A 12,976-nucleotide genomic window follows, 5' to 3' on the forward strand; every position below is an offset into this window, starting at 1 on the left:
AAGTGCTGCTGTATATATGACTCACTCAAGGTAGTGACATCATTCCGTGCCATTTTGTTCTTCGTGAATAAATCTGCTCACTGGCCTTTTCTTCTCCTTTTAGCTGACTCAAAGTTTGTTTTTCATCACACCGAACTCTCCACAGCCACATGATACGACGTGCTGAAAATTTGCCGCGGCCTCCTTTTACCCACAAAATGATGGCGATCTTGTCCAATCGCGACTGTAGCTGGAGTTTGCCCCGCCCCTTTTTGGCTCTTGGAAGTCCCTGGACTAATCAGCGCTCGCCTCGGTGTGTTCAGCCATTTTGTAAGAAAATCAAGCAAGTGTGCCGCCCTACCTTCGCTTCAGACCTGCAGTTTTTTTCTTGTGCAATGGACGGGTAAGTGAAAAAGATCCGGACTTAAGACTTATTTTTTTATCACAAACCGACTCTTGAGTTACTCCTTCTAATGTATCGCCGGCTTATTGAAATAGATCGGATTTCTATGCTGCTTTGTCCGTGTGTTCCAATCTGAAAGTTTACTTCTATCAGCTTTTTTTCACCAAAACATGCAACAGTTAGCCGGAGCGCTAGCTAACTAGCAGGAGCTAGCCATCGCTAGCTAACAAACGTTAGTTACGTGAATCGTTTTGAAGGGGGCTGTTCCGTTATTTCATCTTTGTACAAACCACCTAAACAAAACTTAATGGAGTTCAGATGCAAACCTTTTTTTTTTTTTATTTTAGGAGCATATTGGAAGCATCCGTGTGCTAACATAGATATTAGTTAACACTGGCTATATGTACCTTGGCAACTTGGTTTCACGGGAACTCGAGCTCTAGCTAAAGCAACGTGTCTCATTTCCGCATTCATTTGTCTGCGGAGCGCCAGGGCCATGTTGAAGATGTCTGGCCTGAGCATTCGGTGTTGATTGATTCACATACTTAAATTCTGGATTATCTTATCTGGGTAGGACAAACTGTAGTGCATTGTTTCAATCAGGCCTATTGTACAATTTTTGATCACGTAAAATAAACAGAGCAAAGTCTCAGGACTTCGACACAGCGTGAATGCAGACTTGATTTCGCTCAGGAAAGGGCTCAATGTGATTTTGTTGTTCGATATCCGCTTTATTTGTGCTAAGTAGCTACTGTAAACTTTGCTTTTTTTGCTTTGTAGCCGCCTAGACGCTGACTTGTACCCTCTGGGATCCGGCTACGTCCCTGAAATTGAGTAAGTATTTTGTCCGTTTTAGCACGAGCGCCTTTAGTTCGATGTTTTTCCAACTTCCTTGTGTTGCTTGTTCTGTTGCGAACACCTTAAATGCACCCGGTTTGAGGACGTTTGTTTTGATGTGGTTCAGCGCTGCTATTCTTTCAATTGGTGTAAATGTGCCTTTTCACAGTGTTAACATGAAACTGATGGATAATGGTTGATGTTTTTCTCTTTTCCTTTTTTTCTATTACAGCAGTGTCCATGACATATCAGTTGGCACAAAGGTGGGTGTTTTTTTACTATTTAATGCTTCACAGAAAATTAAACTGTATAGATGTAAAACTCTATATAATATATAACTCTATAATTGTGCTGGAAAGTGAGTTTGGTGTTAGTTATTTAATGGTTGTCATTTTTAGCCTAGTTGTCTATATTTGAGCTGTAATCGGAACAGTCTTTTTTTTATCAGATTTGTAACTTTTCTTTTTTTAATGCGAGCGTGTTACCTTATTGCTAAACAACTTAAAAGGAACTGAAAAGCTTTTCACAAATCGCTGAAAATGCGAAAGATCTGTGGTGTTGTGCATTTAAGACACCGTCGGTTTGCAAGGGCTTCCTCTATAATTACACAAGTATTTACAAAGCATTTTGTCATGTGTGAGGAGCGTCACACTGCCTTCCCTTTTAAAGATTTATGAAATGCAGTTCAGTGATAGTAACTCTTAAGATTTATCAAATAGTTTGTTCATATTAGAAAAGATTGGCTGACCTCTGGCTTATTTTTTACCGCCTCGTTTCCTGTAGGTTACGTGACTTGACCAAACAAAACTTCCTGTTCTCTTTTGTGTGCCTTTTTAATAACTGGTTTGCCTTACTGGAATGTTAAGAAAGCTGCTCTGAATTAGATTTGTCAGTTTTTGACTATTCTACTGAAGCTGCTCTAACAGTTCTTGTGTTTATGAATAATCTATAATAATAATCTATGAATCTGCTGTCCTTTGCAGGGATTGGTTGAAAACATATGTAACTTTAATAGTAATTTCTTGTGTGCACGCCTTTTGAGTCATTACATGGTAGTGTGTCCATGGGGGCTGCCTTGACGCACCTTAAAGCTGAACCCATCCTCCCACAACCTGGCCCATCCTACAGGCCAAAGGTCTTTTCGCTGTTTAAACAACCACTCGTGTATATACACCCCATAGCAGGGATGCAGCCCTCCCCCCTGTATTCATTTCGGCTAGCTCTGTTGATTTGATTTACAATGCACTAGGTGCTAGTTAATACTTAAGGGTTTTTGCCCTTCATGAGTATTCCTTCTGAAACATTTTGGTTTCTGCCTGGTGGACTGTGGTAATAATTTGATGGTACTGACTCGGAGTGGTGCCTTGCTGGAATCTGTAATTATTTTGTCTGGGCAGAGTGTCTGGCATTCTGCGGTCACATTCCACACACCCCCCCCCCCCCCCCCCCCCCCCCCCCCCCCCCCCCCCCAGCCCCCTGGTGAGGCACAGCTCCCCGCCCCCTGTAATGGGAATGACTGATCTGAGAGAACAAACATGTCTGTACCTGTGCTTCTTTCTTTTGTGCATGTTCTGAGAGGCTACCACCCACTACTGCGTCCAGCAGTGTTTGCAATACAGTTCCTTGACCACACAAGTGCAAATAAATCCTCTAATAATATTCAGCCTTGTTGTACAGCCTTCAGTTCCATGCAGCCTTTGATAATTAAATGTGAGGCACTGCCATTGTTGGAGAGGAAACTGCTGAACAATTTAAGTATGTGGGCCAACAGTGTGTCACCATATCCTGGAGGCTACTATTATATTGTCAGCGCCTCAGCAAACAGAATGTGGACAAGTTGAAACCCATTTTGTGCGGAAAGAGATTGTTTCTTACAAGAAAAAGATAAATGATTAGGTGAGTCAGTATTGGCTTCATCGTCAAGGTTTTCTTTTGTCGCCCTAGACTTCATTCAAAAGCTTTGGTAAATTATGTTTTCATTTGCACTACAGTCCTTTTTTGCATGTATGTCAATGTCATTCCAGGTTATTATAGATGTGAGTATTATTAGAATGAGGAAGTTAAAAGGGGCAAGAAAAGCAGTAACCATCGGTCCCCAGGAGGAAGTTTAATAAAACCCTGAAAACAGGCCTGATCTTGCTGCTTTTCCTGTTTATAGTTTGTCTGCTGACTGATAATGTGACCCTGTCCGCCCACAGCCACCAAGTAAGGCTGGAGCCACTTCCTTTATTTCTCACGGAATGTATGTGCCCTTGGCTCACTTATGGAGCAAAAGTAAAATTTTTATGTTTTCTTCCCACCAAATAGAAGACGCCACTTATCTGTTTAACGTTGCTGTGTTGTGAGCTTGAGTTGTTTTAAGTCCTAAACTGTTGACTCTTCCTGGTCTTATTTTGTATTCGCTTATAATGCCATCTGTCCTCCTGTCGTTGGGAACCCCCACCACTGCCTTACACATTCAAAGGGCAAGATCCTCAAGGTGCAGAGGAATGCTAGCAAACCTGCACAACCGGTTGTTGTTAAAACAGTGTGGGGTTCTTCAACTCTTAGTGTCCTCAGGGCTCCATATGTGTGCTGCTGTGTAACAATGCCCCTAGTCTCAGCTTGAACAGGGCCTTCATTGTAGACTGTTGTAGAGCTTAGGCTGCTGAGCCACTTCTTGTGACTGCAATACTCTATTTTGCACAACCACAAACAGACACAGCCATAAGAACAGCCCTGAAACAGCACTTTATATCTACTACAGTGAGAGAGGGAGGTGGGGCCAGGCTGTTTCAGCAGAGAGTAGGCTAGTGTTCGCTGGTAGCACCACCATATCAATCCAGAGGACTTCACTGTTTGATTTTCTGAAACTAAGGAGGGATTAGATGGGTTGTGGTGAGTGAGAGTTGCTATTAAGGCAGAATTTTTTGCTTCAAGTTGAATAGTTGCTTGTTCTTCAGTGAGAGTGATGTTAAAACATAGTTTAGCATATTGCCCCACATAAGAAATAATGCTACTGTGTCTTGTGTGTTTTAACTGTACTGTAATGTGTAGTTCTGTACTAACAAGCTAGGACGGTGCGTTCCATGTGAGCTGGAATGGTTCTCAGGCATATTTACTTGATCCTCTTCTAGTTATCAGATTACTTTCTACTTTATCGCACAATGGCTTTGTAATATGAGAGCTGTGCTCTCCACCTGCCATGCTGCGTCCTCATTGGTGAATGCACTGAAGTGAACCATTGTTTTCTCCTTCATCTGCAGAGGGGATCCGACGAACTGTTTTCTTCCTGCATATCCAACGGGCCTTATATCATGAACTCAGGTAGGGGGGTTGCCATGGAGGAGCGAATCCTTTTTTATTGAAGTACTTGTCGTGTCTGTGTTTTGTGTTGCCATGACGATCGATCCATTATTCAAGACAAGGCAGAGCCTTCTGTTCTCTCCCTGATCGTATCTGCCTCTGTTCTCTCTTGCAGCCAATGGCAACGATAGCAAAAAATTCAAAGGTGACGTACGCAGCCCTGGTGTTCCGTCACGTGTGGTCCACGTACGCAAGCTGCCCAACGACATAAATGAGGCTGAGGTTATTGGTCTGGGACTGCCTTTTGGGAAGGTCACTAATCTGCTGATGCTAAAAGGGAAAAACCAGGTAAGGCAATTCAGGTCTGCTCACCAAACCAGTACAGCTCGCACTCCTGGGTGAAATTTATCTTTAGCATTGGGACAAAGGATCGTCTTTCTAGCCCTTTGTCCTGTCCTGAATATGATGGTAATTCCCCTTCTTCCCTTTTTGTGACACTTCACTGTTAGGCAGCTATGGAGAAACTTTACTTGCTGAGACTTTCTGCAGAGTGAATCCCTCATAGAATTTCATCATTTCCTGGTGTAACAGCAGTGCTGTGTCAAATCCAATAAAAATGTGGAATAAAATAAACAGTGATAGCCACTGGGTATAGGTGCTCACAGTGATGCTGTTAGAAAGGATTAAAATTCTTTTTAATAATTTATTAGGGATGCTTCAAAAACACTTCTTCAGGGAAGCACCTGCAAACTGCATTTGTGTTTCTGTTTTCCTTTAGGCGTTCCTGGAATTGAACAGTGAAGAGTGTGCACAGACAATGGTCAGTTACTACTCGTCTGTCACCCCTGTCATCAGAAACCACCCCATTTACATGCAATACTCAACTCATAAGGAACTCAAGACGGACAACTCTCCAAACCAAGTGGTAAGGGCCTGTGCCCCCACCTCCCATATTGGCCATCCACTCATTCATACCTCTGTCTTCTCCAGATGTTATAAGAATTGCCTTTATCTTTTCAGCGTGCTCAGGCAGCTCTGCAGGCTGTTAATGCCCTTCATGGAGGAGGGATGGCTAGCATGCCCATTGCTGCAGATGCAGCTAGCATAGGTGGAGCAGCAAGCCAAAGCCCTGTACTCAGAGTTATAGTGGAAAACCTATTCTACCCAGTCACCCTGGATGTTCTCCACCAGGTACAGACAACTCTATTCCGTTTATCAAGGGAGATTTAACATTGTTCTACACTGTTTTGACACGTCAAAATTAAGAGCACATGTCATTGTTCTTGTGTTTGTAACCACCTCCTATGTTATTGAGACGGTGCTTGGCAACTAGGCTACAAGAATAAAATGTTTGTAATCTTACAACTTCTTGTTCTTCAGCCTAGCTTTTTAAACTGTTATTGTTAATGCAGAACCTAATGTTTACACTCCCCAGATTTTCTCTAAGTTTGGCACTGTGCTGAAGATCATCACTTTTACCAAGAACAACCAGTTTCAGGCTCTGATCCAGTATGCAGATGGCATGACAGCTCAACATGCTAAACTGGTAAGACTGGTACTATGATTAAGCGGTATGTTAACAACTGTTGCTTTGTCACAGTCTTTATGGCTGAGAGCCTTGACATAAAGCAAACAAACTCACATGAACAAGGCTAACGCTTTCTCATCTGTTTCAGTCTCTGGATGGACAAAACATCTACAATGCTTGTTGCACTTTGAGAATCAGCTTTTCTAAGCTCACCAGCCTCAATGTTAAGTACAACAATGACAAGAGCAGGGACTACACCCGACCAGACCTCCCCACTGCAGATTCACAGCCCTCCATTGACCATCAGACCATGGCTGCTGCTGCATTTGGTAAAATTAGGACATGTTTGAAGAAGCTACTTTTTTAGTTAAGAATTCAGTAGGATTGGTCGTTGTTTTAATTTTTTAAACTGAATTTTGATCCTACTTATGTCAGCAGTTACAATAAATTTGAGTTCAACTCAACATTTTTCTGCCACTCCCCCTTGCTCTTGCAGCACCGGGTATAATCTCGGCCTCTCCATATGGTGGAGCTCATGCCTTCCCCCCAACCTTTGCTATCCAGCAGGCAGCAGGTTAGTATCTCAGTCAGTTTTTTTTGTCTATTGTTTTATAGCATCTAATCAGCTTGTGTGCTTTATGATTTTGTATTGTGTTTTATGTCCCTCTGGCTTTACAGGTCTGTCCATGCCTGGTATTCCCAGTGCCCTGGCGTCCCTCGGTGTGGGCCATGGCAGCATGGCGGCTGCTGCTGCAGCTGCTAGCAGGCTTGGCCTATCAGGGCTCGCCACAGCTGGCGGCCACAATGTGTTGTTGGTCAGCAACCTAAACCCCGAGGTCAGTGGATTGGCTATTATTAAACAGTTATATATCTTTTTAGTACAATACAACAAAATAATATGCATTTTGTTCACACTGTGGATGATGGAGATTGATCCAGTTGTTCAAGGCAAATCGGTGCTTTTTTTTTTGGCCCCCAGCTCCATGTGATCACATTAGCTCAAGAACTTTTACCAGTGTTTTGAACAAAGGGGGGTGGGTCATGAAGTCAAACCCTCCTTCTGTTTGCAGGACCTCTCTGTGTTTGACCAAACCTGCTACATTTCTGATCTGCAACTTTGCTCACTGTGAATTTTAAGTTTATTCGAAACACTAACTTCTTTTTATTTATTTTTTTTATTATTTTTTTTTAAACTTACCATTTCATATCTTCATTTTTGTCCATTAGTTGAAATCATTCTTGAGTTGTTGGAGAGACAATATTACTTGTATATTTTAAAGAAACACATGTTCATTATTATGGTGTCGTCATATATACATGGTACAGTGTAGCGGTAGTCTGGTTCACTCATTAGCGTACACATACTCTTCATTGTTTAGTCATTTCATATTGGTAATCTAATAATGAGTTTTAGGTTTTCTGGATTGATACAGTGCATTTTATATATTTTTTTCATTTGAAGTAATGTACACAAACATAGCCTGTTCAATTCAAAGTACATATTGTCTCTGCCTTTTTCTGTATTTCATTGTTAATCTTTTTTCTCTTCTTTTTTTCTTCTAGTGTTCCCATAGTGACAGTGTATTTTAATTTAGCCAGTTCTACTGTCTGAAGCACTACATTTCTTTGTGTATACTGACCTTGTTTTTTTTTTTTTACTTTTTCTCTCTTTTTCTGTCCCCCCCCCCCCCCCCCCCCCCCCCCCCCCCCCCCCCCCCCCCCCCCCCCCCCCCCCCCCCCTCCTTTTTTTGTTTTAAACCCCCTCCTCACCTCAACTCTTGCCAACTGACTGCACACCCATGACCAATTGTTCCTTCTGTCCTCGGCCACTCTTCCATTACTACAACCACACCTTCCTCCCCACCCCTCATCCAACATTCTTACTCCCCCATTCATTATTCCTAATTTGGACACAACCCACAAATTAAAAACACAAACACAACGATGACATCTCTTCGTTGCCCTTGATCTTCCCCATTACCTTTTTTACCCATCCTCTCCCATCTTCGTCTTTGCCCTCTCTTTCTCTTCTGTCACACTGTTTAAAATTTCCCATTTCCTCTTGTCCTCTCTTCATCCCTCATGCCTCTCCTTCCTCCATGGTACTGTGGCCTTCCTGTGGACCTCGCTGCCTGTGGCCTGCGGACATGTCCCGACTCCACTCCACTGTCCTCCACTCCGCTCCGTCTCTTTCCCCTGTCCCTTGTTCCCTCTACCCCTTTGGCCCCCTGCCCCGCTGCTCCCCCTGCTGTCTCTAAAGAGCGTTACGCCACACTGCCTCTTTATTCTTTTCGGTACGTTATCATCCTTTCATCTCCTTTTTTTTTATAACTACTGTTACCTGGCAAGGTGGGCATGTCTTGTCTCATGATGTTGGCATTGTTTTAACCACTGATGGCTTGTCATCAGGCTACAAGGCTATGAAGGGTGGGGGTGTCTGTTTGTATGACCTGTTTTGGTTGTCGTGGGGGTGTGTAGGGAAACTAAGGTGAAAACACCACATAAAGCGACAGCATTTCATTGATTTTTACTGTCCACGGGCAAAAAAACATTTGCAGTTTTTCCATCCTCAAAGAGCACAACCCGTAAGTGGAAATGTTGCTCAACTTAATGGAAATGTGGGGGTCATGTGTTCAGGAATAAAGCTGATCTAAATTCTAAAGCATCACCCTCAGGAAGAGGATAAAATTTATTTGGTTCCGCGTGGTCCAATTTGAAGCCATGGAATTTTAACAAATTGCATTATATTGAGTTTTCACTGGTTACCTTGCGTCACCGTACAACAATGAAATGCTGCTGCTTTTTTAGTGACTGAGTTGACATATCCCTCAGATGTCACCCAGTTATCGTGCAGTCTCTGTTATTCCTATGTAGGTATGTGCATGTTTAGTTTACTCCTGCATGTCTATCAGGCCCTTACGTTGGCCAAGTAATCAGTTTTTTCCTCAATGTAGGACAATCAATTTGATCAAACACTCATGTAACTTCTTTGATTTTTTTGCCTTCAAATCACAACCTCTGGCTTCTGAAGCATAACTTTTAGATGTTTGCATTTTATCCAAGAGGGCGTATTTAGGATTAGTACTAGTCATTCCACACAGACTTGGACAGGAAAGTAGAATAATCAATGTTTTAGTAACATAAGAATGTCTGATGTGACGGTTTAAATTGTTTTGTTGCTGTGATTGGCTGTTTGGCTCCTGTTAAGGCTACGTTGGGTAGCCTTGACCGTTGCGGTTGTATTGTGATGGCTGCTCCTCTTCTCCTTAGGCGTGTATGGCGATGTCATGAGAGTGAAGATCCTGTTCAATAAAAAGGAGAATGCTCTGATCCAGATGTCTGATGGCACACAGGCTCAGCTAGGTATTCACACTCAGATCTGTAACACACTCTCTGCTTTCTGTGGTGTAGCACTTTGCTTCATCTGTGTTTTGTGTTTCTCTCATTATCTGGTACCGTGTTATTTTGAGCCTTTACTCAGCCGACCCTCATCATGTAGGCCTTTCTTTAGCAGTTTATTTGTGCGTGCAACAAAACGAAATGGGTCAAATGTCTGCTTTGTACGTGGAAGGTTTGCATGCTCTTTGTTGAAACAAGTATTGACTTTGTTTGATGTTTGTCAGCTATGAGCCACCTGAATGGCCAACGACTGCACGGCAGGGCCATGCGTGTGACACTGTCAAAACACACCACAGTGCAGCTGCCCAGAGAGGGCCACGAGGACCAGGGGCTCACAAAGGACTTCAGCAACTCGCCACTGCACCGTTTCAAGAAGCCGGGCTCCAAAAATTACTCCAACATTTTCCCACCCTCCGCAACACTCCACCTCTCCAACATACCGTGAGTTCTGCTGCATGGGGCTAAATCTCATTCCTGCTTTCTTCCCAGCAGCCTTTATACTCAAAGGTTCTTTTTTGTGTGCTGTCCTGACTCATTTTGCTATATTTAGAGCTTGGGATTAACTAGCTGTGACGTCTTTTATTTTAAATCTCTATTCTAGAGGTGCATTCTTGCCTCTAATTATGTCTCTAGTGCCATGTTTTACTTCAGCATATAAACAAAGATGCTGATAACTAAAGGCAGTATAAACCCACTTAACTGATTCTTGTATATTTTGTTTTGCTTTTAGGCCGTCTGTCGTAGAAGATGACCTCAGGAGGCTGTTTGCAAGCTCTGGAGCCACAGTCAAGGCCTTTAAATTCTTTCAGTAAGTCTTGCCTTTCCTAATCAGTTGTTTCACATTATGTCCCTTTTTATAATTCCTGAGCAACATTGTTTTCTATATTTAACAGAAAAGACCGCAAGATGGCCTTGATCCAGATGGGCTCAGTTGAAGAAGCAATTGAGTCTCTCATTGAGTTCCACAACCATGATTTGAGAGAGAACCATCATCTTCGAGTGTCCTTCTCCAAGTCTACCATCTAAGTGCCTTTCCTTCCTCCATCCAGACTTCTTAGTCTGAATCCTATTTTAGGTTCAGTGGCCATCATTATGTATTTATGGCTGTTTCTTTGCAGAATGTTGCTCCTTCAACCCATGTTGCTAGTCATTCCATTGTTGATGATTTTGGGATTAGTTCCGCGCATTTTTGTCCAGCCAAGATGAGATAAAAATGAGAACACCCTTGTTTTTTCTATTTGACTCATGGCATCAATTTAATTTGGCTTAAAATATAAAGTATTTTAAATTGTAGGAAATTAATTATTTTGCTCATATTTCGCTCTCTCTTTTAGTGTTTGTTGTTGAGCAAGACATGCTCTTATTAGCTGAGTCTGAGATATTCTGAGGGACCAGTCCCATTATTTGTATGCAGTTACAGATTTCCTCCACTGCAGAAACTAGTTTTTTGTTCATTATCCCCCTTTTGGCAAAGGGGAATAAAACACACCCAAAATAATGTAAACCTGTGTTGTCACAGTTCTGATGGAAAATGCCTACCAGCCGGTCCAAACTCTGCTCAGTCGTGTTTTCTGGTCAAATGTAGCTTTTAAGGTCCAGTTCAGAACAAGTTCCTGATTCCCAAAACCTAATTGAATAGTTCCATCATAGACGTTCCTGTGGGTCTGAGGTAAGAGGCAACATTCTGCAATGAAACATAAAGGAGGTTAAGTAGGGGCATCTGAAGACCTGTCACTTTAGACCAAATCACATCTTTAAAAAGGAAGAAAAAAAAAACACCCTTCACCACCAATATATGCGTAGGTGGATGACTAATATCCACACCAGACACACTTCAGCATTCCTTTTGTTATTGTAGCTGTGTGAATATGTGTGCGCCTTTTTTTTTTTTTTTTATGCCACTTTAAACCCGGTTGGCCAGTCGAAAAACGGTTTGAGACGAGGGATTTGTTTTGGCTCACAGACCATCGAGCAGCTTCTGACTTTTTAATCTGTTCTTGTAACTACCCAAGTGTTTCTTTGGGGTATCCATACCACTATCTGAAATGATCGAATATGGACACATCTCTCTCTGACTGTGTTTCTCTAAAGTCTCGTGCCTTACTGTTCCCCAGCCAGAATGCCTTAAACGTTGCTGTTGTTTCCTTTAGAAACGCCTTTCATGCCTTCTGGTATGTACCAGCATTGTCCAACTGGGGTTAGTGGCTCACTCTGTTCTCTGTAATCTACGGATTTGTATTAATGTACCCCCATTATATGTATGTAGAATCTATGAATGTAAGTACATTAGATGCCTAATATCTGTGCTAGGTGTTGTAGCTCTGTTAGGTGTATTGTGGCGGGAGTACAGCTGTATTTAGCCTTCCTGTCTTACAGCCCTCATTCACCTCCATTAGTTCTCTTTCCTTAGAGGCAAATGTGTTTGGGGGCTCATTTAACCATATTATGTTCATCTGTATGTGGACACCTATATATTCATTTATCTTTTCCTTTTAATGTTAGCATTTACATGTGTATCACTTCTTGGCTTTGCTGATATTGTTAAGTAGAAGCTGGGTTTCATCATTATGACAGTGCCTTGACTTCTTACGTTTGTGATCTGAGACTGAAACACTTTCGGGCCTGGTCAGCTGACTTGTTTACCGCTTGTTCAGGTGTTTTCTTGAACCTGTCTGCAGAGATGCCTTTATCGTTCCATTCAGGTAAGCCTACCTGTGAGAGGGCAGCTGGGAGGTTTGTCAGTCGGTGGTAACACCAGTCTTGGACTGTGTCTTTCAAAAGGAAAACCCAGGATATTTCTTAAATTCAGGATGTGTGATTAGAGGGTGGGATCACTCTCACCCGTTTCCTGTCTGTGTCTACTCGCACAACAGTCAGGTTCCTTAGTGCACTTTTCCTCCTATGTCCGAGTTGGCGCCATCACTCTGAAGTCTTAATCGTTGTCACAGTCCCCAGTGCCTCTCGCACCGGTTCCCACTGCCTCAACCACTGTAGTCTTGGACCAGATACAGATGTGCTCTGTCTCTATTTTTGTAAAAGATTATTATGCATGGTTTAATGAAGCTTCATGTAGCTGCACACAGTTGTTGCTGTTAAGGACCAAAGTGTATTCTACCCCTGCTGTTTTGTAGTCTTGTGATTTCTTAAAGGTTTCTTCACATTCCTTCTGTTCCACAAAAGCTCAAGGCTTCAATTCCCTTCTAATTTTGCTGTGTCTTCAAGGCCTTGGTCAAATTTGACATGAAGTCGGATATGTTTTGGTAGCATTGTATACTGTATGTTGTGCCCCTTTGTTTGGTGGACTTGACAGGGAGTCCTCTATGGTAGAGATCGCTTTAGAATGGATATGTAATCGATCCACAGTGCTAGCTGTGACGTTGACAGTGTAGATTAATATGCCATTCAATTTTGTTAAAAGCTTTTATTTTCTTTTTTATGGGGGCGGGGTGGCGTTATTGTATGAAGCGGGGTTGATGGCTGTATATATTCATGTTTTTTTTACCACAATCATTGGGATGATATCACTTTACGTTCAAAACATGTAT

At 42.3% G+C, this 12,976-nt stretch overlaps 1 protein-coding gene across 5 annotated transcripts; it reads left to right on the forward strand.

Moving 5' to 3' along the window:
* The first annotated feature begins 286 nt into the window (after positions 1-286).
* On the forward strand, positions 287-11,322 carry ptbp1a (polypyrimidine tract binding protein 1a). 5 transcript variants are annotated; one of them, XM_029138795.3, is made up of 16 exons: positions 287-382; positions 1,163-1,216; positions 1,452-1,482; positions 4,465-4,525; positions 4,680-4,852; positions 5,283-5,429; positions 5,525-5,695; positions 5,940-6,050; positions 6,181-6,361; positions 6,529-6,606; positions 6,711-6,868; positions 8,293-8,326; positions 9,303-9,395; positions 9,656-9,872; positions 10,162-10,239; positions 10,325-11,322. In XM_029138795.3, the coding sequence occupies exons 1-16, from the start codon at positions 375-377 to the stop codon at positions 10,455-10,457; spliced, it is 1,728 nt and encodes a 575-aa protein (XP_028994628.1). In that variant the 5' UTR covers positions 287-374; the 3' UTR covers positions 10,458-11,322. The 5 variants fall into 5 exon arrangements, with proteins under 5 accessions (XP_028994628.1, XP_055361695.1, XP_055361696.1 ...); XM_055505720.1 differs by having other exon boundaries at positions 6,529-6,605; positions 6,701-6,868; XM_055505721.1 differs by having other exon boundaries at positions 313-382; positions 1,455-1,482; positions 6,529-6,605; positions 6,701-6,868.
* The last annotated feature ends 1,654 nt before the right edge of the window (positions 11,323-12,976 follow it).

This window comes from Betta splendens, chromosome 22 (assembly GCF_900634795.4).
Source record: "Betta splendens chromosome 22, fBetSpl5.4, whole genome shotgun sequence".
NCBI classification, from domain to species: Eukaryota; Metazoa; Chordata; class Actinopteri; order Anabantiformes; family Osphronemidae; genus Betta; species Betta splendens.